The 23,060-nt window shown below is 45.4% G+C and overlaps 1 protein-coding gene across 7 annotated transcripts in view; it reads right to left on the reverse strand.

The window, feature by feature from the left end:
• ELMO1 (engulfment and cell motility 1) overlaps nucleotides 1–23,060 on the reverse strand; it is a 531,552-nt gene that overhangs the window by 220,825 nt on the left and 287,667 nt on the right. For all 7 annotated transcript variants that reach the window (XM_084795120.1, XM_084795122.1, XM_084795124.1 and 4 more), the window contains one exon: nucleotides 8,301–8,409. In XM_084795120.1, the coding sequence (XP_084651246.1) occupies nucleotides 8,301–8,409 (109 nt within the window). The remainder of the gene's footprint in view (nucleotides 1–8,300; nucleotides 8,410–23,060) is intronic.

Below are 23,060 nucleotides of genomic sequence, written 5' to 3' on the forward strand. Positions count from 1 at the left end.
AGAGAGAGAGAGAGAGAGAGAGAGAGAGAGAGAGAGAGAGAGAGAGAGAGAGAGACAGAGAGAGAGAGACAGAGAGAGACAGAGAGAGACAGAGAGAGAGACAGACACACACACACACACACACACACACACACACAGAGAGAGAGAGAGAGAGAGAGAGAGAGAGAGAGAGAGAGAGAGAAATCCTGTTACAACGTCCTTCATACCTGGGACTAAATGTCAACAAATATTAATTTAATATTGAATAAAACTAGTGTTTGGATTTCTGTGGAGCTTATTCCTGTGAGATGGTGCACTGTTCTGTCTTATAAAACTAGATACACAAACACACGCATGACACTTTTAGTCAAATCCAGTGTCCATTTAGAGGTAAACACAAAGGCTTTTCTAACATGTACTTCGCAAACAGAAGTCACCAGCATTTTCAGTTTGTTTCTATGAGTTGATTCTTTTTTCTTTTAAAATATTAAAGTTTTTGAAATATAAACCATTTCAACTATCAAGGGAAATGGGACCACAACAAACAACCAAACAATCAAAAAAAAAGTATCAAGAAGAAGCCAGGAGCAGAACAAAAGAAACAAGGATAAGATGCTACTAGCTTTCAAGGAGAGTAATGCCTTACAGGGCAGAGCAGGGAGGGGTCGGGGAAAACCAAGTGCAGTGGGGGTGGGGGGGAGATGCGTCCAGAGAGCAAGGAGCAGATGGTGGGAGGCCAGGCTTTTTCAATGGGTCTGTATTGCTCTTCTCTACAGGGCTGGGCAAACCAGCAGACTCACTTCACAACCTGAAATACACTCAAACAGGAAACGGCAAGAGACCCTGGTTGTTTCCAGTTCACATATCATTTCGCACACAGCATAAAAGGAGCCTAGGATAAAATTAATTACTGCCCTCTATTTATAAAGGAGGTATGCTAGATATAATGTCCTTATAAAATGTCAAGTTGCTCTTCACAATCGAGTCTCATGAGGATGGACACTGCATTGCCATTTCTCTAAAACAACACCTTTGCAAATCTGAACAAAACATAGAGGTGAAAGGTTATGAAACCTAGAGTGTGCAGAAGAGCTGGCTTTGCTGTCAGATGTGCCTCCATGTCTCTCTCCTAGTCTGTGGACAACCCAATGAAGATCATTCCCTGCACATGAGGACATCACAGTCAACCAAGTCCCCTATTACAGTCTCCCCCTAATTATCAAATGGGGGCAGAAGAGGAAGAAGAGATGGGGAAGGGGACGATGACAATGACGATGACAACAATTGCACATCCCAGATGGAGAGAGGATAGAGGGAGACAGGTTAACCACCTTGACAGAAGTCTACATGCTTACTCAGGGATTTGAGCTCTGAATGCCAAAATTACTGCTGGAATAAAGTTCCATACTTTGTAATGATAGCATTATAAATCCTGCCATGACTTGTATAATTATTCTAGAGAACCATCTCAATCACTTGGATATTTTTCCCCAAGGACCAAACTACACACAATTCTCTCAAGCCTTATTTGAATTTAAATAATTATTTTGTCTTTCCTTTTTACTTTGAAAGTTGAAATTTAATAAGAAAGCTGAGTACAATATAAAAATTCTAGGCACAGTGAAGACCAGAGAGTCAGCTTTCTAAGGGTTAAGAGCAGAAGCTGGGATTAGGAGAAGGAAATGTCCTTAATAGGTTTAATTGCTAAAATCTAATTTTCTTGTCCTTTTCTCAACTAGAATGTTGTGACTAAGAATGAAAGTGATGGATTGTAGCTCTCAGTGTTCGCAAACACCGATGTCCCAGAGTTAAGTGCCTGCTCTAATTGCCGCTGCATGCCGAAGCCCCTCCACGTGCTCAGTGTGTTAGTTTTACTTGCTAAAGCAGAAGTGTCTAGGTGATAAATGGAGCAAGGTGCTCCACTCAGCACCACTTGTGCGTTATAATAAATACAGCCCCAAAAGACAACGTCTGGAAGTGATTATTGTTTTCATGGTACGATGTTAAGTTTCTTCCTCATTAATTTTTTTCTAAATAGAACGTGTTATTTGGTCTACTTGTAAGTGGTTAAAGATGGAAAGAGGGCAAAGCTGAAGGAACTGTGGGACCTCTCAACACACACGATTCTGTCCTTCAGAACACACCTGGGACTGACATACAGAGCACATGTGAGGAAACAGGAATAGCCATTTGCTAATGCGGGCATAATGTAGCAGAGCCCCTGTCCTCGAATCTTGGTGAGGAAAAAGAAACCTCGATATCCATGTTTCCGCAACCTTTAATATTGCCATACGAAAAATAAAAACCCTAATGCATTTGACCAATTCCCAGCAAAGATGATACAGGGCAGTAATCTGGCCATATTTTGGTATACTTTTCTGCATCACAAAGAAGAATGAAGAAAAGCCTTTTCAAATACAAGGGTTCCAAGACATCATTTTTCCTTCCAATCACAACTCTGATGCTCTTAGCTATGGTGAGCATCTGGGAGTCACACACAAAGAGAAAGCGTGCTGTACTTCTGGTCTAATTAGCAGTGATGACTGGTGTGCCTTGGTCCGTCCCCTTTCCCTGTTCCAACATCTGGATTAGGCAGAGGCCAAGGTGGCAGCCATTGGTACATACAAGGGAGTTTGTGGGATTACTTCAGAAGTGACCCTCAGGGTCAAAGGCAGTCAGCCATACATGCTTCTGGGCCATTTGGCTACTAGCCAAGCACAAGTGGAAAGAACCTGGGTTGCTGAAGGCACAGCTCAGAGGTTAACCATCCCTGGGGCCTGATTGGACCTGCCCTCATGCAATCAGCTGGGATTTCTATTGGCTGTAGCTGAAATCATCGTCAATGCTGCGTTACCAGTGTGAGACTTGCTGGACGTCAGCTTGGCCCTGGTCCTGGCTCTACACATTATTGTTCTTAAAGTCCTCCTCACCTCCAGTAAACAACCGAACTCTGGAATATAATGTTCATGCCCAGGATACTCCTCTGTGAGTCCAAGTCCTTCTATTGGTCCCCAGGGCCTTTATGGTCAGATCCCAACCCTCTGCATGACAAATGCTTATGTTTTCACACTTGCGTCTCCTCCATTTGTTTGTTCCCCCAAACTCTCCTTTTCAACTACACGGAACTAGAGTTCTCTGAACCCTCAGATCTTCCACCTACAGTTTCTGGTTGACGCATTTTCAGTAGCCACTCACACTATCCCCCTAGCCAGGCTTCCTTAGAGTACTTCTCTGAATTTTTATGGTCCCCACATGTGCTAGCTCTTATTCCTCACCAGCACACCTTACCCAAAAGAGTAACAGAAAAACAGAAAAAAGACTGCCTCCTAGAGACATTAGTCAGCTGTCAATGAAATAGTATAGATGGCAAAGGATTTTAACCATCATTATTAGTTGATGAGATGTGTCCTCCGGGTAGCCTGTGGCATCCTGAGGATACAGGAAGTGTTCTAAGTTCATGTCCCAGTGACTCTGGCATGCAGAGAAGGTGCCCACTGCTAGTGGAGAAAAGTATAGGCGTGGTGTCACAAGTTCAACAGGTAAGCAAGTACTCCATTTGTATCAGAAATTAAGTTTACATTCATTATTTATTTGTGGAAAGGGTTATAACAACAACAGCAGCAACAACAAAACACAGCTGTCGCTTTATTTCTCTGTACTTGGGAACTAATATGTTTTCAAGGACTCAATTCTGCAGCAGTCATGTGGATTTACACGCTTCCTCCTATACCACCCATCCCGCCACCTTAACACACTCCAAGCAAATGAACGCACACTTCCTATCCTGAAAGCGTACTTCTCTTGCCCCCTCAGTTTTACTCTTTTCTCTGGGAATGCCAAGAATACAGGCCTGACTCTGGGCATGTGTGATGGCGTCCAGCTTTGTAATGATCCTTTGTGGTTCTGAAAGAGCCCCACGGAGAAGGCGGGCTAAGAGAATGCACTTGTTCGTCTCTGCCCGTGGGTTAGAGCGTCCTAAAGCTACCCAAACCCAAATGCTAGGATGCCTCAGCCTTACACAAATGATGCAGTGTTTGGATACAACCTATACATAGCTGCCCATATACTTGAAATGATTTCTAGATAGCCTATAATAATTAATACACTGTAAATGACGCACAGTCGTTGTGTCCGACAACAATGAGAAAGAGAAAAATTTGTGTATGTCCAGTATGGACAAAATTTATTTTCCATAGTTTAAATCCAGAGTCGGATGATTCTGTGGATCCAGACTCCACATCCACGGAGGGCTGACTACAGTAAGTGAGCAATATGTAGAGTGAAGAAACAAAGTCATTGTACCCGTTAGCATAGACTCACCACCCCCCACTTACTTACCTCCCATTTCCTTATGGAAAGTAAGACTAGGCCACTTACAAAGGAGGGAAAAAAAAAAAAAGAACCCTACTGGTGTTTCAACTAAAGCAATGTGCATTATTTCATTTAAGCCCCAACAACTGCCTAACAGGTTGTTTTGTTTTGTTTTGTTGTTTTTCAAGACAGGGTTTCTCTGTGTAGCCTTGGCTGTCCTGGACTCACTTTGTAGATCAGGCTGGCCTCGAACTCACAGAGATCCACCTGCCTCTGCATCCCGAGTGCTGGGATTAAAGACGTGTGCCACCATACCCTGCTAATAGGTTGTTATTTTATAGGTAAGGGACCAGAAGCTCAAAATAGTGGAGAAGCATGCTGAGACACCTAACAAGTGGCTGAGCTGTGTTCCAAGTTGGTTCCTTCAGTCCTGCAAAGGCTACAATTGTCTTTTCCTATCTCTGCCTGCACAGCTCCCTGGGCATCCTGGGAGCAGTTTAGTGAGTGACTGCACACAATATCATCAGAGCAGGACCTCCCTTCATGAATAAACATGGATACTATTGATCTTGAGGGCTACAGACTTCAGCTAAATAACCTTGACAAACTGCACTGAGAATAGAAGTAGATGTTATTTTAAGCCACACTATTAGAGGTAATATTTGCCTTTTGACATCCCGATAAGTAGGAGGCAGAATAGTGTTTGTGTGTACTTAAGCAAGCTAGAAAGAACATGTTCACGTATATTTGGTAGCTGTAATTTAATGTTTGCTTTAGATACCAAATTATAATTGGCACTTCCAAACCAAATTTCCTCAAGAGACCTAAAATTGAAATCAAATGAGAAATCATTTCTAGAAAATTAAATCTTTCTACATGTAAACATCCTTTTTCCCCTTCTGGTTAAATTAACTGGCACTTCTTTAAGCTCAGCATCTGCTAACAGAGTTAAACTGACCATGGTTTTCAAGGTCAATTATTCACACGAAACTGAGAAGCACTCAGAACTGTGAACTTAGGCGTGAGAAGGGGAAAACGCAAATAAACCAAAAGCAGATGAATTTGCACACGAAACTAATTTGCCTTAGGAGAAAAATAGGTATCTCCTTCAATAAAAGGGTGCATTCAAATTTGTTTTTCATATTAGTAACGTATTTAATATGGCATTGGGCAGAAGGCAATCCATTTTTAAAAAAGCAATTTTCCTCTTACCATGGGGTGTTTTATCATCTGATGTCTAGCATTCAATCAGAGTGCAGCCGTCCCTTTATATTTTATGACCAGAAAACAACTCATTTGAGCATGTTTCACTTCAGAGAAGTGAAAACATTCTGTAAGCCTTGAAAGATGCCCAGAACGGCCCTTGCAGATGACAGCAAGCAGGAGGTCAAATTGAAAAGTTAAACATGAAACTATCAAAATATTGGGAAACTTGTTCTGTATCACAAACAGGCACTATTATTTTTTTAAACATAATAAGTTTAAAAAATCACAGGATAAGCTATCGGTCCCAGATCATCTGTTCACTTTCTGAGATTTAAGAAAATTCTGGAAGTTTCTGTGGAGCTTCACCTCTAGATGTAGCATGTGACACTATATAAATGTTCAGTAGATTTTTACTGAGCAAATAGATACAAGTACCTTATCTGAAGTGAAAGGACACTCAAGTCCAGCCACAGTGCAGAGGCACTGGAGCACCTGCTGCATGGCCTGTGCAGAGTGCCGAGGACTTTTCTTCACTAGAAGGTGGGAGATACAAGAAGAGCAGAAACACCACCATGCCAGGTCCAAGGAACACTCGTCTTCATCTTTATCCTAGTATCTCAGGCCATAGGGGAGGGATACCAGTCATTGTCCCAAACGCAAGGCAAGTCCTCTCACAGAAACATCAACTCTCCACTGCAAGAGGCTAGAACCTGTGCCTTCCTCCAAGTCAGCCTCGGTGACAATCACAGAGCAGAAACTTGCTAGATGGCTGTGACCTCAGACTCTTGTCACCTTGGTTCCTTTGAGGGCTAGCTCAGACTGGGCCCACATTTACCCTACCCACAGCCCAGTCCAGAATCCAACCATGCCTCCTTAGGCAGCCCCTTCAAGTTGAGTGTCTTGTCTCTCAACAGGCTCCTCATACTGATGTTTCTGCATTTTCTGTTACAAAGTTGATGACACCTCTCAGATCTTCACCCCAACTGTTACCATTCTAAGTGTTCTGTCCTGGGGACCAGGAATGGCTAGAGGAGTAATTACCCATAGACACCTTGTTAGCAGAGAGAATGCAGCTCCTCTGTGTCACCAGCATCTCCTTCCCTGCCATGGTGCCACTTTTCAGGAAGCTATGACATCAGGGCAAAGGAGAGAGACAGAAAGCCATGCAGGGGACCTCACAGCACAAGAGTATTCCTCCCGTTTCCCTCACAACGAGATCAAGATGCCAACACATTGCCGTGGGAGGGTGGAAAGGGCGAGTGAAGAAGAGGCAATGCAGTTCAGTAACGTGAACACAGAAATCCTGGTGTCTCCACGCTATCTAGAAATGGGAAGATTCCGATAGGCTTCTTAGTAAGTGACCTTCAACAACTCTCTCCACGGAACTGAGATAAACAAGAAACTGTTATCAGATAGAGAGAGTGCATGGGGGCTGTTTGATTTAGGGCTTACATACTTAAGCTGAACAAACAGCAAGCGATACCCAAGACAACAATCTCCAATATGGAGGGGCAGATGACTCACACCAGGGATCCCTGCCAGCTGAAATCTCAACTCTCAGTGGCGAGCACACAGTAACAGGCTGCCCTGGGTATGCGATGCCAGTCCTCATGCACCTGTGCAGTGCTGGACCCTCAGACATAATGGCCTTCCTTGGCCGTTCCATGCCAGGCTGGGCTTCCCTACCCAACTGGCAGCCCTCAAAAGATGATTGGCTCCTGCACAGCCCGATAGCCCAACTTGTCAATTTTTTTCCTTATTAATTCCTAAATTTTTAATTTTTTTCTCAACAGTACCTGTACTTTGCCCTACAATGTAAGTAAAACATAATTCCCTTTTCAATGTAATTATCTGGCTTCTTCCCACTAATCACCCCACAACATTATTTTAAGCTCTCCGAACAGGTGGTCACATATCCGTGTTTTTCACGACAGGAAGCACATAGCACTCCCACCCTTTTCCTGATATAGTCTTCTCTGATACTCATGTTATTAAACCTAGGAGGAAGGGTTTGTATGTGTGTGCCAGTTCCATCGATGGTAGAAGAAGTGAGAATCGGCTTTTTTAAGGGGACCTGACATTGGCGAGGACAATGGGAAAAGATACAGTCATACCCGCCTTCGTGCTAAAGTGAGAATGAACCAATGAGCGAATAGGCAAGGATGTTATTACCTCTTTTTCTGGATGTGCTTTCATAAATTTTGTAATGTGAGTAAGAAAAAGAGCCCAAAGGATATCTCTGACCAATTTTTCATTTTCGGCTACTCGTTTTCTTCAATAATTCTTTCTTTATAGAGTAAATATTACTCACAACTGGAACATTGGTAGCAAGAGAATTTCATTAAAGTATTCAATTTTTCTTTATAGAGAAAGATTGTTTCAAAAGAAAGTAAAGGAAATGGTCTACAGAAACACCGGGAACTAGAATACAAGAAAGAAACCCACGAATCTTTTCCCTAACCAACAGTGCGGGGGCTGTAATAGCTACTCATTTTTATAATACTGGAAACAGCCACAATGACTGGCAAGTTCTCTCTGATTGTAGCCTTTAATGTTTCTATACAGAGCAGACATGTGGACACGCACGCATGCACACACACACACACACACACACACACACACACACACACACACACACACACCACAAAGCCTGAGCCAGAGAATGGACCCCCCCCCACACACAGCGAAGGCATATGAAGGTGTCAGCACCTGCGAATTCGTCACACAAACAAGCGGGGGTTCAAGCTCGGAAGCTGAGGGTCTGCCAGGCTCTCCACCCACGGGGTGGATGCACATGCACTTACGCAGCTCGCCCACTTTCAGGATCTCGCAGAGCATCTTGGTCAGCTCTATGCTGCTGCGGCCGAATGGACACTCGTGTTTATCTTCCCGGCTGCTGTTCTCAAGCACGATCTGCACAGAGACAGGGGGTTGGTCAGAAGAGAGGCGCTGTGACCGAACTCTGGGCCCGCTTCCTATGAAGACATAGGAAGGTGGCCCCAACCTATGGGTGGTCCCCCAACTATGACTGTCGAGGCCAGGACTAAATAGAACACGGAGAATGTAGAACGTAATATTTGATATTTTTCAAGCCTTTTCCAGTTCTCTGGCCTTCAGGAAGCTATTTTGCTTAGCTTGATCCTTTTTATCTGCACAGAGGTGCCTCAGAATGTTTTTTTTTTAATTTATTCATTTTACATCCTGATTGTAGGCCCCTACCTTGTCTCCTCCTGGTCCCCCCTCCCTCCCTATCCCCCTCTCCTAGTCCTCAGAAAGGGCGAGCCCGCCTTCCCTCCCCTCTGATCCCAGCCTATCAGGTCTCATCAGGACTGCCTGCTTCCTCTTCCTCTGTGGCCTGGCAAGGCTGTCTGGCCAGGGGGAAGTGATGAAAGAGCTGGCAACAGAGTCCATGCCAGAGACAGCACCTGCCTATCAACTACATCTGATGGGGGGCGGTCTAGGTCCTCTCCATGCATAGTCCTTGGTTGGTACATCAGTCTCTGCAGCTCCACCCCCAACCCCTGGGACCAGATTTCTTGGTTCTGTTGGTCTCCTTGTGGAGCTCCTGTCCCCTCTGGGTCCTTCTATCCCCCAACTCTTCCATCAGACTCCCTGCACTCTGCCCAAAGTTTGGCTGTGAGTCTCAGCATCTGCTTCGATCCCCTGCTGGGTGGAGTCTTTCAGAGGACATCTATGGTAGGCCCCCATCCTGTTCCCTCTCTTCAACTGCTTCCAGTGTCTATTCCATTGCTCCATTTGAATGAGAACCAAGCATCCTCCCTAGGGTCCTTGTTACTGAGCTTTCTTAGGTCTGTGGATTGCAGTATGGTTTTCCTGTATTATATGGCTAAAATCTGCTTATAAATGAGTATGTATCATGTGTGTCCTTCTGGGTCTGAGTTAACTCATTCAGGATGATCATTTCTAGTTCCATCAATTTGCCTGAAAATTTCATGATTTCCTTCTTTTCAACAGTTGAGTAGTATTCCATTGTGTAAATGTACCACAGTTTCTTTATCCATTCTTCAGCTGAGGGACATCTAGGTTATTTCCAGATTCTAGCTATTGTGAATAAAGTTGCTACGAACATAGTTAAGCAAATGTCCTTGTTGTACAGTGGAGCGTATTTTGGGTATATGCCCAGGACTGATATGGCTGGGTCTTGAGGTACAGCTATTCTCAATTTTCTGAGAAAATGCCAGATTGATTTCCAAGGTGGTTGTGTAACTTTGCACTCTAACCAGCAATGGAGGAGTGTTCCCCTTTCACCACATCCTCCCCAGCATGTGCTGTCACACGAGTTTCTGATCTTAGCCATTCTGACTGGTGTAAGACGGAATCTCAGAGTTGTTTTGATTTGCATTTCCCTGATGACTAAGGACACTGAGCATGTCTTTAAGTGTTTCTTGGCCATGTGATATTCCTCTGTTGTGACGTGCTTTTCAAGATGAAACAATATAGAATTACTGCGTAAGCGACAGGACTTCATCCTTGTCTCTTAAGCCATCTCTCTTCCTTAGGGACAGCAACTCTGGGCAACTTCAGCATCAACATTTCCATGGCTTATTTCTTGCTAAAAGTGATCTCACTGTGTCATGCCTGGGGAACAGGTGAACTGGGCCAAATGAAGTACCTCTCTGAGCCTTCTCCAACTAAACAAGTGCTTTACTTTTCTCAATAGCTTGATTGGATCATAAACCACCTGGGAGCAGGGCCACAGATCTGGATGTGTCCACAAGGGCATTTCTGGAAATGATTACATCACAAGGCTCTGATGTAATCAGTGGGTAGGTCCCTTGATGCAGCCACAAGAGGACAGGGGTTTTAAACGTGGTGAAAATGGCAGAGGTGGGACCTATCAGGGTGAAGCAGGGTACTAGGGGGTGTAGATGTGGGCTGGTGATCTTCCCCTGGACACTTCCTGTATTCTTTTTTCTCCTCTGCTATGATGTCATCCACTTTGCTTTGTCATGTGCTCTGACCCCACGCTAGCCTGACACCAGTGCAGCCATGAGACAGAAAAAAAGCCATCTTTCCTTCAGTTCTTTCAGTGAGACAGTAGGTAAGTCATAATGACAAGAAAAGTAGCTAACATAATAGGAAAAACAGGCCTCTCCATGCTGACAGCATCCCCAGGGTATGAGCTCAGGAATTACAGGGATGCTAGTGACAAAGAATAAAAACACAGGAGTGTCTATGAATCCCAGGCCTTCTGTTCTTCATATAGAAGATACTAGAGTCAAAGTTTGGATCCTCAGTCCATCTTCTGAAAATTGTCCTTTTCATAAGAAATTCTCTTGTCTCCTATAGCTAGTTCAGAATGATCTCACTACTTAAACCTAAGGGAACCATTCTTCACATAGATAGAACAAAGGAGAACACACTAGCTCTCCAAAGTAAATAAAGTCCAAAGCCGTATGTCAACAAAAGCAATAATACTTGAGAAGGCTGCTTACTTTACACACACACAAAACCGTATTAGACATTTCTGAAGCTGTGGTTGAAACTCTATGGCTAGACTGCTATTCCCTTAGCTAGCACACGGCTTCAGACCCTGGCCTTCCAGGAGCATCTGTAATGATGTTGTGCAGTGATTGTGTCCCCTTTATTATAGTTTGGAGACAGCCTGAGTGTTCCCCCAGGCTGTGCTGAAATTTTAATCCCCTCTGTGAGAGATTAAGACTGGTGTTTAGGAGAGGAGCCTGTGTGGGTGATCTGGACCAGGTCAGGTTATCAGGGTGCTAACCATGACTGAACACTGATGGCTTTATAAAGGGGTTGGGGAGAACAGACAGGAAAAAGAAGAGGGACAGACCTCTGTGTGTGTGTGCTTCTTGTCTCTTGCCATGTATGGCCTGCACCACCTCTGGACTCTGACAGAGAAAGGTCTTGGCTTTGTAGTCTAAGAATTGTGAGCCAAAATAACCCTCTTTACTGTGCAGAGCTACTTTTCCTCAGACGTGTTGTTAAAGTAGCACAAAACAGACTAATGGGCATCTCTAGACTATGCCCTCATCGGTGGCCGGGGTGGTATTTTCTTCACTTAACCAACAATGTTAACTGAGCACCTATTAGCTCCCAGGAAAACGGCTAGACTTCTTCAAGTAAGGAAAAGGCTCATAAGGGCCCTGACCTCACTGTGCGTTTTCTGATGAAGAAAAAGATTTTTAAAAACCCTAAGAGGGCAGTTGCAGTCCATCTCCCATGCTATGAAGAGAGAAGGTGCGGGAATCTGTGTGTCAGAGGTCAAGGATGTTTCCCTGGTTGTTAAAGAGTCTGGGGCAGATCAAGACCTGGCTGTGAGCAGGAACACAGCCCCAGCAGAAGGCTAAAGGTCGCAGTCTCTCAGGTGAGTAGGTGTGCAGGAGAACACCAGCACAGTCTGGTCTGTGGAGTGGCGAGGTCAGAACCTGCAGGGCAGCCTCTGGAGCCCAGAATCCAAGGAGGCCAGGCTGGAGCTTACTGGCTACGGAAACCCAGATGTCAGAAGAGATGCCACGGGCAAGCGAATGAAGGGGGCACTGAAAGAGGCCGCTGCCAAGAACGCAGTGATGTGGACCCTCAGGGCAGTGGCCCTTCCACACAGGGTCATCTCCTGAGTCCTTGAAGCCTGGCTCCGAGGCCAGGGAATGCTGGGAAGAGTATCCTCAGACCTCAGGCCTAACTGCTCCCCACCCCGACCCCCACTTCCTCCTGCCCCCCAGTTCCTTTAGCAGACTTATTTCTGGTTCACAGCACGAAATCCACTTTGGTAATGCAGGAAAGGGGGGAACAGCTGCATTCCCATCCATCAGAAAAGTCTTATTTCTCTTTCTTAAAAATTGTCTCTGAGACAGCAGATCAGGGGAAAACGTGAATCTCCTGATAACCAGGAAACAAACGGAAGAAAAACGGCAAGAAGACAGGACATAAAGCAAAGCCAGAGACAGGTAGCTCGCGTCTCGCTCCAGGCTCCCAGTGAGCGCATTCTCTTGTATTTCACATTAACATTCTATTAACATTTCATGAGTGCATCAATATTTAATGAGGATGTGGTCCCGCATACGCTAGGTAGAATTACTGCAGCCAATAAATGTTCAGGAAACATTTCCAGGGCGCAGTTTATTAGCAGGCACTAAATTAAGTAGCAATTTAAGTAATCAATATGTAAATCGCTCAGAGAAGCCCTTCTCTTTATTTTTTAATGCATCGTCTATCTTCTCATACTCACCTGCCCGAAGAAAAACAAACCTTCGTTCCTGATTCTTGTAGTCAAGGCCGACACAGTATTTAAAATTCCTTTTTCAGAGTATCAAGGTGGAAAATTTTGCAGGAATAATTTAGAAAGTATTATGACAACTATTACTAATGGGGTTTTACTAGAATGAGAGATGCTTAAACAAGGCAGTAGCTTATATTTTTAAAACACACCTCTATAACTATATTCAATGTCAATATTTTGAAGTAAGTCGTACCTACGTAAGCCATTTAGAAAAGCTCTACTTAGAAAAATCATCAACCCAGGTACGGCACTCTGTACATTCTCCTCTCAGTCACTAAAGACATGCCAGTTGGGCATGGTGGCACACGCCTGGGATCCCAACACTTGAGAGGCAGAGGCGGGCACATCTCGGAGTTCAAGGCTAGCCTGATCTACAGTGGGAGTTCTAGCCAGGACTATACTGAGAAACCCTGTCTGGAAAAACAACCAAACGAAAGAAAGCAAAGCAAGCCCACACTGGAGTCACAGGGAGGCACTGTCTCAACTGAAGTTCCTTTCTCTCAGACAACTCTAGTTTCTGTCAGGTTGACTTAAAGTAGCCAGCACAGAGAGAAACAAAAATAAAGTCTAAAGATTTAATTTTTATTTATTTATTTATTTATTTTGGTTTTAATTATATGAACACGGGTGAAGGGGGTGGCACATATGTGCATATGGGTACAATGCTTATGACGGCCAGAAGAGGGCACTGGATTCCGTAAAGCTGGAGTTTTAGGTGGCTGTGAGGCACCCAGTGTGGATGCTGGGAGCTGGTCTCCGGTCCTCTGCAAGAGCAGTGTTAGCTCCCAGTGAATGGAATCTTAAACTTAGTATTGTCGCCCATCTTAGAATATGTCACAAGCCAAATAAAGTTGTAACCACCTGCGTTTCTTACAAAATAAGAATACTGGATACCTCTGTGTACTACTAAATGAACTTTATATGATATTTTGTAGTGCACAGGCTGTCTTTACTTGTTGTCCATCAGCTGATCCCCAACATGCCCACAGGACTAACGGGGAATGTATTAATTAATATTATCTTCTCAAGACGGTTGCGATAAAAGGAAGAGGTGTGTTCTCAGATCGCAGCTAGCTTCTGCCCAGCCTAGAATTCAATTTTTAAAGTGTTAGCTGGGTATGGTGGTACAAGCTACTTGTAATCCCAGCACCCAGGAGCCTTAAGCAGGAGTATTTGGAGTTCAAAGACTGCCTGGGCTACACAGATAGACTCTCACTAATCTTCCATTACCACATCTTGCCTAGCCCTGTAAGAGCAGAAACCGGCTTCACACAGCTGGCATAAAAGTCAGTGCACTTAGCCCAAGTAGGCTAAGGGAAATTTTTGTGGGGTGCTTGTTTGTTTGTTTGTTTTTTCTGTGTCTCAGTGAAGTAGCTCTAGGAACCCCAGTGCCCCTAAAATAAAGTAGATACTTCTCATCCATCTCCTTATTCCCTCAAGATGAGTATCTGTTCTTCAGGGTGCGTCACCAAAGTGGCTGTGGTACCCACACAGACTTCTACACATCCCCCTCCCTGGGCACACATTTCCATTTCACCTGACAGGACTGCCCGTGCACGCCCTCTGTTCTCAGAATCCCTTTGCAGCTGAGCACTCAGTGTGCTGTCTCTGATACCCTCACTCCCTCTTGCTGCTGAGGCTCTTTCCGCTAGGCTAAGTACAACCCGTTCAGTGGCTCTCGAGGCACGCCCTGGAGCAAGCCGCTTGTGTGTTAATGTTCTTCTCGCCGTGGGATGCTGTTCTGCCACTCTCAGTCCTGTTGCTTTAACTCTACCGAGAGTGTGAGTAAGCATAATGCTGTCCTCACTGGCCAGGAAAGCGAAAAGTCGGACTCTGCTCTCTACAAAGAGCAGGGATTTGTCACTACTGCCCAATTCTGACACCGTGTCAGGATAGCAAAGTGGTTACTCTCCCATGGTGGCTTCCACAAGACACTGCACCTTTAAGGTCTATAGACATTCCACAACACTCATGGTATGGGATGGCTGTGCCCATGAGGTCACAGTATGGAAGCAACGGGCCTGAGACAAGCTTCACAGAATCAGAATTCATTCTCTCTCTATTGCGCCTCACCTTCCCATACCTCTGTGGCATTTCATGTAACCCTTTTTACCAGCAACAAGACTAAAATCATGACTGTAAAAGATTACCTCCAGGCCTCTGGGATACATGAACACAAGCCGGAAGCCTTCTTGTTCTTTTAGAATAGTCTAGAGAGCTACCTGTGCTCTTGCCAACTTACACTGGAAGTGCATACTAGGAAGTCCTATGCGCAAGTTAAGCAGAAACCCATGCCAGACATACAAGGAGCTAGAGCAAAGATGGGCAAAGAACCCTAGAGCAAGTCACCTCATGGCACCTTGCTTCTGGCACTAAAATCTCACCACTAATCTACTTCTGTAGAGCCAATATAGAACAGTCATTCTCAGAACCCTTCATGACATCGGGAGAAAAAAACTTTAAAAACGCATCTTCTGTCTAGATAGAGAAATGCCTGTCTTACCCAATAATTATATTACCCAAGGAGTAAAAGAAAAATCTTAATTTGTGGCAATCGGCTTTCACGTACCCTAACGCAAGCATCTTTTTGCATTAGTGACAGAACCAGCAGACACCCTGAACAATGTTACATTGTGTCTCCAGCCCCAAATTCCTACAAGAGCAAAGAGGAAGCAACTTTGCCTCCTCTTGAAGAGACTAGGCAGCCAGGCAAGAATCACTTCTCCTCCTGTCTCCAATGAAATGATGATTGGTCCCCAGTAAGCCAGAGACAAATACTCAGGAGAGTGCCACCACCCCCCCTTCAGTAAGGCTGCACAAGAGGCTAATTGTGATCATGGATCTTAAGCAAGTCCACGGGATTAAGCAAACCCACTGAAGTCCTAAAAGGATGATGTTAAGTGGGCAAGACAAACACTCTGCCATTGCAGAAGGTATGGAAACCAGCACAACACAGCAAGTCAGCATCCAGGGCCCACTAGAGTCACATGCCCTCCAGACCTGCAGGTGAGGGGAGTGAGGCTCCAGGGAAGACAGACCTGAAAGCAAAAAGCCTTGCAGAGGCAGTCAAGACAGCAGCGGAAGATGGAGCTTACGGCCCAGGCCTTGGCCTTGCACTTCACTCTGAGTGACTGCTGTCGTTCACTCACAGATGCATAACCGAAGCATGACCCCGCGCCACTTCACAGATAGGGACACATGCGAAGCGATGCTGTTCAAATTTTCCAAGGTCACACAACACAAAAACAAACAGACCTCACTGGGCACTTCTGTGGCCTGGCCCCAGAGGACACATTCTTTGCTAAGGAGCCGTACTAAAAGTCAAAGATGAAATACTTAGCAGCCTTGACTTTAAGAAAGAGCTTCACACGCTCAGCATTGTGGCCCTGGATGGGAACTACCCCGGGGATAATGTCGGACGCATTCTACTTCTGACATTGTGAAAATTTCCTCATCTGCTTTCTCACGTAAAAGTGGGGCAGAAATGTCTACCACAAAAGCTTGTAAAGATTAACAGACAATAAACACGGAAGTAAAGATCTTCATGCCCCAAAGACCACAGACGGGATGGCAGCAATGGTGATGCGGTAATGCTGTGCCAACCACGGGTGATTACCACTTGCATTTTTGAACTCTTCTTTAAAAAGCTCAAGGGCAAAGTGGTCTCAAAAGATAACAGTAGGCAAAACGCGGCTGCCTGCCGTGATGCTATTAACTGCTTTGCCTAACTGCAAAGCAAGGGCTTGGAACAGACACCATTTCTGAATTAGGCAGTTCTCTTTGAAGTCCTTTAGCATGTATTTAGACCAGTAGTTCATAAACTAGTGTGTTCCAGAACCTGCTAGTCATCTGATTTATACAGTTGCTGGTTGGTGTCCATAAGATTTCATGCCATTGGTCTAGAATGTTCAACCCAAGAAACTATGCAAGTCAGAAAAACAAACAGTAAGCTTTCTGAGGCACTGAAGGAATAGGGGCTAGTAGAAGAATATTTAAGAGATTATTTTCATACTATTTCTTAAGAGTATAGACCTAGAGACAAAAAGACAAAACAGAAAAACAACAAACTTCCCTGAGCCATGGATACAGCCTATGAAGTCAGGGGCTGAAATTCAAAAGGTTAGAAGCAACCATGTTAAGAGTGAGTGTAACTGCCTGTTGCTGAGCTTCTTTAGGTCTGTGGGATGCAGTGTGATTATTCTGTATTATATGGCTAATAGCCACTTATAAGTGAGTATATACCATGTATGTCCTTCTGGGTCTGGGTTACCTTACTCAAGAAGGACCCTAAGGAGGATGCTGAATCCTCATTCAGAAGGGCACATAGAATAGACACTGGAAGCAGCTGAAGAGAGGGAACAGGATGGCAGCCTACCATAGTTGTCCTCTGAAAGACTCCACCCAGCAGGGGATCAAAGCGGAAGCTGAATTTCATAGCTAAACTTTGGACGGAGTGCAGGGAGTCCTATGGATGAATGGAGGGATAGAAGGTCCTGGAGGGGACAGGAGCTCCACAAGAAGACCAACAGAACCAACAAATCTGGGCCCAGGCCAGGCAGCGGACACTGATGTACCAAACAAGGACCATGAATGGAGAGGACTTAGCCCCCCCCCCCCAGATGTAGTTGATACAGATGTAGCTGACAGGCAACTCAGTCTCCATAGGGATCCCCTAGTAAGGGGAGCAGGGACTGTCCCTGCCATGGGCTCTATTGTTTGCACTTTGATCACTTTCCCCTGGCAGTACCAGGCCACAGAGGAAGAGGATGCAGGCAGTCCTGATGAGACTTGATAGACTGGGGTCTGTTGGTAGGGGAGAAGGGCTCCCTGTCTCAGAGGACTGGGGGGGGGGGGGGAATGGAGAGAGGACGGTGGGACCAGGAGGAAGTGAGGGAGGGGGCTACAGCTGGGATGTAAAGCAAATAGAAATTTAAAAATAAAATTGATTTTTAAAAAAGAGAGTGAATATAACTGACTGCCTGGGCAGAGAATTCCCCAAGCAGAGTGTCCAGGAAGTTTAGGAGCTTTGTCTAAGGGCAAGAGGAGGGAATACAACCCACAGAGGGAAAAGAGCAAGAAAATTCACGAGGGATCAGATTGATGAAAAAGCAAAAGCAGAAAATACACACAGGGCACTGAGATAAATAACAATCTGGACAAATGAGAAAAATGGAATAAAACCCAGTTAATGAGGTAAAATGCATTTAGAATAAAATTAGGCAGTTGCACATACCAAGGCATAATAAAGGCCATAAATATAAAATGGCAAGGAATCGACTGGGTAATAGTGTAGTAATTAAAGCCTGGAGGTTTATAATAGACCTCGAATTGAACATTAATCAACCAAAAAGAAACGCTCCCTGCACTTTAGTATAGTGCAACAAAAGGCAGACGTGTGGAATACATGAAGCAATTACAGCATTCGCGGCTGGCTGGGCCTCCTCTGTGAACAAGGTGGGGGAGGGGATTAGGTAAAAATGATGGGATATGGTGTGGTTGTGTGTCCTCTGACCTCAGCGTCAATGAGGGGAGCCAAGAAACTGGGCCTCTTGACCACCTGCAAGCTAGGAGTGGCAGATGCTTTGTTAAGCGTTCCTCTATAGTATTTGGTGCTTCTCCTAGACCACTGCAAGTATCCCTGTGCCCAAGGATGGCTACAGGTGTGCTGGGCACCTATAAGCATCAACCCACGTTTGTTTTTTTGAAACAGTGATTTGGTTACTTGTTCCTGCACTAGAATCCTCTAGAAGCTTATGAAAGCACCAATTTGTAAGCCCTATCTCCAGAACTGTGTTCCATTGATTCTGATGTGGCCCTGGGAACCTGAAATCAGGACAAGTTCCTGTACGAGAGGAGTGTCGCTGGTTTGCGTCTATGTTTGTGGAATCCATGGCTTAAAGCAGTTCTTGTGGGGCTCGGAGTGTGACTCAGTCATACATCACTGGCTTAGCCTGAATGAGGCGCTGCATTGGATCCTTGCAGCACACATGAAATATTAAACAAACAAACAAGGTGGCCCTACACCTATCGGCTGTGTTCCTCTCATTAATAACAGTGTTGTATTAAGAGACATTTAAAACAAAGAGAGTAGATGAAGAAGCAATCCACCTGCTTTTTATCTATAACTAATGTAAAACGTCACTAAGGAGAGAAGAGCCCTGGGGAGGGCATGTGAACTCAAGGCCGGGGCTAAGGTGGACAGGAAGTAGCAGCAACTGCTTATGGCCATTTGTGGGCAGTGACAATGTCATGGAATTAGACAGGGATGGTGAGTGTGTGACATTACAAATGTGTGGCTCATTCTTAAAATGACCCATGCCTGATCTTATGGCACGTGAATTTCACCCCAGTTTTTAAAAGGACTACTACAAACCAAATGATTGACATGCACAAACTCACACATGTTCAGCTTATTTGCCTTCACAAGCCTTGGGAATAATAAGACTTCCTTTCACAGACGAGGAAACCATCCCTTTGAACACACTACCAGAAGTTCAGGAGTAACCAGATGAGTGGCCATAGGTGACAATTCAGATGAGTCCTACAGAAGGTCAAAAGGCAGGGATAGGGTGCTTGGGAGAGTGAAGGACACACAAACTTGCTATTTTTGACAGCTCATGTGTTCAACTGTTTCATAGGCATTCACTATCACAAACTTTCAAAGTATATTCCCAGATCACTGAGAAACCTTGTGAAAACATGGATTTGATTCAGCAGTGGGACTTGTGGTGGGCAATCCTACCAAACCCCCATGCAATGCTGATGCTCAAAGTCCAAGGACCGTGGTCTGAAACACAAAGCCTAGGAACCGCAGGCTAGTAGCTGACTCCCAGCTTCACACCTCCCCATTCCTGACCAGGCCATTCGTCACTCTTTGATCCATTCACAAAAAGCATTTTAAGCATTTCAACTTGCTGGGCATGAGAAAGAAAAAAGAAAAAGAAAAAGAAAAGGCATGTATGAAGAAAATATCGTGCCGAGGGTTTCAGCCGATTTTGAAGACAGAAGAGTAAGGCAGAATGGGCAGATTTACTTCCCGGCCTTTGCTTTGACATACGTCTTAGCTGGTTACATTGCTTATGAGGCAAGGTGGTAGCAGTTTTTGTAGTAGAGGTGCATGTGAGATGTAGAGGGCAGGCCGGGAGAGCCGCACGCAGAGGGGAACCCCAAGTTTAGTATCAGAGGAGAAGAAAGGTTGCCAGCATCTCCCTTAAGGGATCCCTTTGGTTCTTGAACCAAGGTGAGCAACAGAAAGGCTCATTACAACTGGAAAGTGGGGACAGAGCTGAGGCTCTCTGCATCCTGGCAAAATATTGGTGATTTAAGATCACAGGGCAGAACTGTGACTTGTTCATACTATGTCACTCAATAGAAACGCCTCTATGGCTGTCACCTGAAAGGAAAGGCAGCACAAGATGGCACAATGGAGTTTGTCTGCGGATGCTGTTTGGTGAAAAAGGAAGCCTGACGTTTCTGAAGGCCCATTCTGTGCTGTCACCAGGGTGCTAGCATTACAGACCTCTGAAAGCTCAGCTACATTCTCGCATTACTGTCAGGAGCATGTTCGGACAGAACCTGCTTGACTACAGGGGCCTCTTGTGGGAGACTCAGCTGTGAGACGCGTTCCTGTCAGTCTGCTCCCACCTCACTTCTCAGTACAGAGGCTACATTTAGAAAGCCACTTGGGCTCAGGAGAGTGGGTCTGAGGGCATAGGTATGCGGGAGGAAAATAGCATTTTTTTTCTTCTGGACAGACAAGCTGGACCAAGCAGAAACACGTCTAAACATTTAGGTTCCTTCCGTACATGGATATATATTTTAGGGAGCTTCAATAGTTGTAGGTTTCCACGTGGCTTTTCATATTCTCCTGTGCCAGAATTCCAGAGCTGGGCAATTCGGCTGAAGAAAGAATCCTGGTACAACAGTCCACTCTGAGAGGAGCTATCCTAGATATGGGCCCCTCTTACAGAAATCACATTAACCCTTCTCCCACACCTTCCCCTTAGATATAACTCAAATGACAATTAGTCAATAAATCTTTCTATAACTCCTTCCTCTAAAACTCTACAGTTATTTATATTTCTTTTTCCTAAAGTATTACTTATATCTCTTTTCCTGGAGTATTCTGTCCCCAGTCAGGATGAGGATAAGTCTTGTCTTTCCTGGTGGGATCAAGACCTTGACAGAGCCATCTTACCCGTGAGCTTCGCATCCCAGCAGAGTGGCGCGTCTAGTAGACACTTGGTAATATAGCTACCATACAAGTGAGTGGGTAACGGAGACAACAGTTATAGCCTCTGGTGGGGCCAGCTGTGCATGGAGCCAGCTGTGCACAGAGCCAGCTGCCCCGCCATTCACAAGGAGCTCTCCTACCCTCAATTTCTCTGTGATCTCCCAGATTTGCTATTTCTGTATGTTCCCTGCATCTTCATCACAGGGAGATACAGCCACCTTCCTGCCCATTGCTAGTCCCCGTTCTCTTTCACCTGTGGAGTGTGCCTGGGCCACAGACTTCCAGCTTTACCCTTCATCACGAGGTGACACTCAGGGCTTGGGCGTCACTCATTAGGGGACAAGCCCACAGGCAGAGTCCAAGCTCTGGAGGAGAATCCAGACTGCCTGTGCCTGTTGCGTTCCCAGGGTGAAGGCTCTTGGTAGAAGAAGAAATTCACAAGCAGACCCCCCCACTTAGCCAAAGCCTACATTTCAAAGTTCATGGATACTGTGCGCAACTGCCTTTATGTATTGTGAAGAAATAAACATTTACATAAGGCTGGAATGTGTGGAAATGTCCTAGTTGTGAGTTTCTGGAAAACACTTGACCAGCATTTGCTATAAATGGTTCCTGTAAATGCTGAGTGGGAAGCAGAACAAAACATGAGATGATGGGAGGGAGCTCCCACGCCAAGGAGGTGTCCCCAACACATCCCACCCGCTGCCCCCACAGCAGCACCCAGCCACCCACTGAGGACATCACAGTAGGGTTGAGGGAATCATAATTTGTAAAAGGACATTTGGGAATTGATCCCAGGCATGAAGTGAAGAATGTGAGAGCCTATGGGAAGATGCCCATGGGCTTTCCTGCCCCTTCACACACACAGAAGGGCTCTTAGGTACCACAGCCCCCATCTGAGCTAGAACTCGCCCTACACTCACTCTGCTTTCCTGGGCTGGTGATTGCTTTTCTGGCTGAAGAGTGAAAACACTCAAGAGATTTCTAACGACCTGGGTTAGTGGGGAGATTTCTCCGTATTCCTCTCTAAAGGATGAGAACCTCTGAGGACCAATGCAGAGAGAGCTTGCTCCAGGCCAGAGCAAGGGATACCTCTGAGGACCGATGCAGAGCGGAGAGTGCTGCAGGCCAGAGCAATGGATACCTGTGGCTTTCCCGGGAAGCATGCCCTCAGGAAAGAACCCCAGTATCTTCAATCTTCCACACCCTGGCATCATGAAGAGGCAGCCTGCTCTTGGTTCCTCCCAGAAGCCCTCAATACCAAAAGAGTATTGAGATATAAGGGAAGGCAAGTATCTGAGTCTCATATATCAAAATGTCTTCCATTTTTTTCATTTCAGATCCTTTCTTTACTTATGACCCCCTAAAAAGTCAAGCCAGCTACCATGGCAAAGTGGTCATGCTGACTGATGTGCACCTATTTAGACAGCACTGGATATGGGATTTGGGGTTCCCAACAGGCTCGTGGTCAGGACATGCCTCGGCCAACATCCTCACAGGTGTGCCTCACCAGAGTCTAATAATAGCACTCCTCCACAGCAGTTCCATATTGCTTAATGCCGTGCCTCTCAAACCTCAGCTGTGTGATAGTCTCTCATGCTCATCAAGGCAGAGCCCTTCTTGCCTGCATGTGCACACGAGCATCACCATTCAAAAACTAAAAGATTGCCAGGTCACTACCTTGTGGTTGGTAATAGCAAATTTATGGGCAGGTGCTGCAAGGGTTAATCATGTGGGTCAGATTGGCCAGAATAAACTATGAGACAAGCCACTGGGCACATCTGTGTTTGAGTTTCTTGATTGAGTTAGCCAGCGTGAAAACACCTATCCTTAATGTGGGCAGCATCCTCTCGCGGTAGTCTGGATAAAAGGTCCAAGGGAGACACTTGCTCTTTGCCTTCTTGCCTTGGTATCTCAGTGGTAAGTTCATCCACCCCATTCATTGCTGCTGCTGCTGCTGCTGCTGCTTCATCCCTTCACTGGTGAGAACCCAGCTTCCTCATTGCAGACCGGCGGTCGGCTCTCCATGGGTTCTCTGGCTCTTCAAGTGTCCTGCCTCATGGACTCAGC

Source organism: Acomys minous (assembly GCF_964271855.1).
Source record: "Acomys minous genome assembly, chromosome: 9".
NCBI classification, from domain to species: Eukaryota; Metazoa; Chordata; class Mammalia; order Rodentia; family Muridae; genus Acomys; species Acomys minous.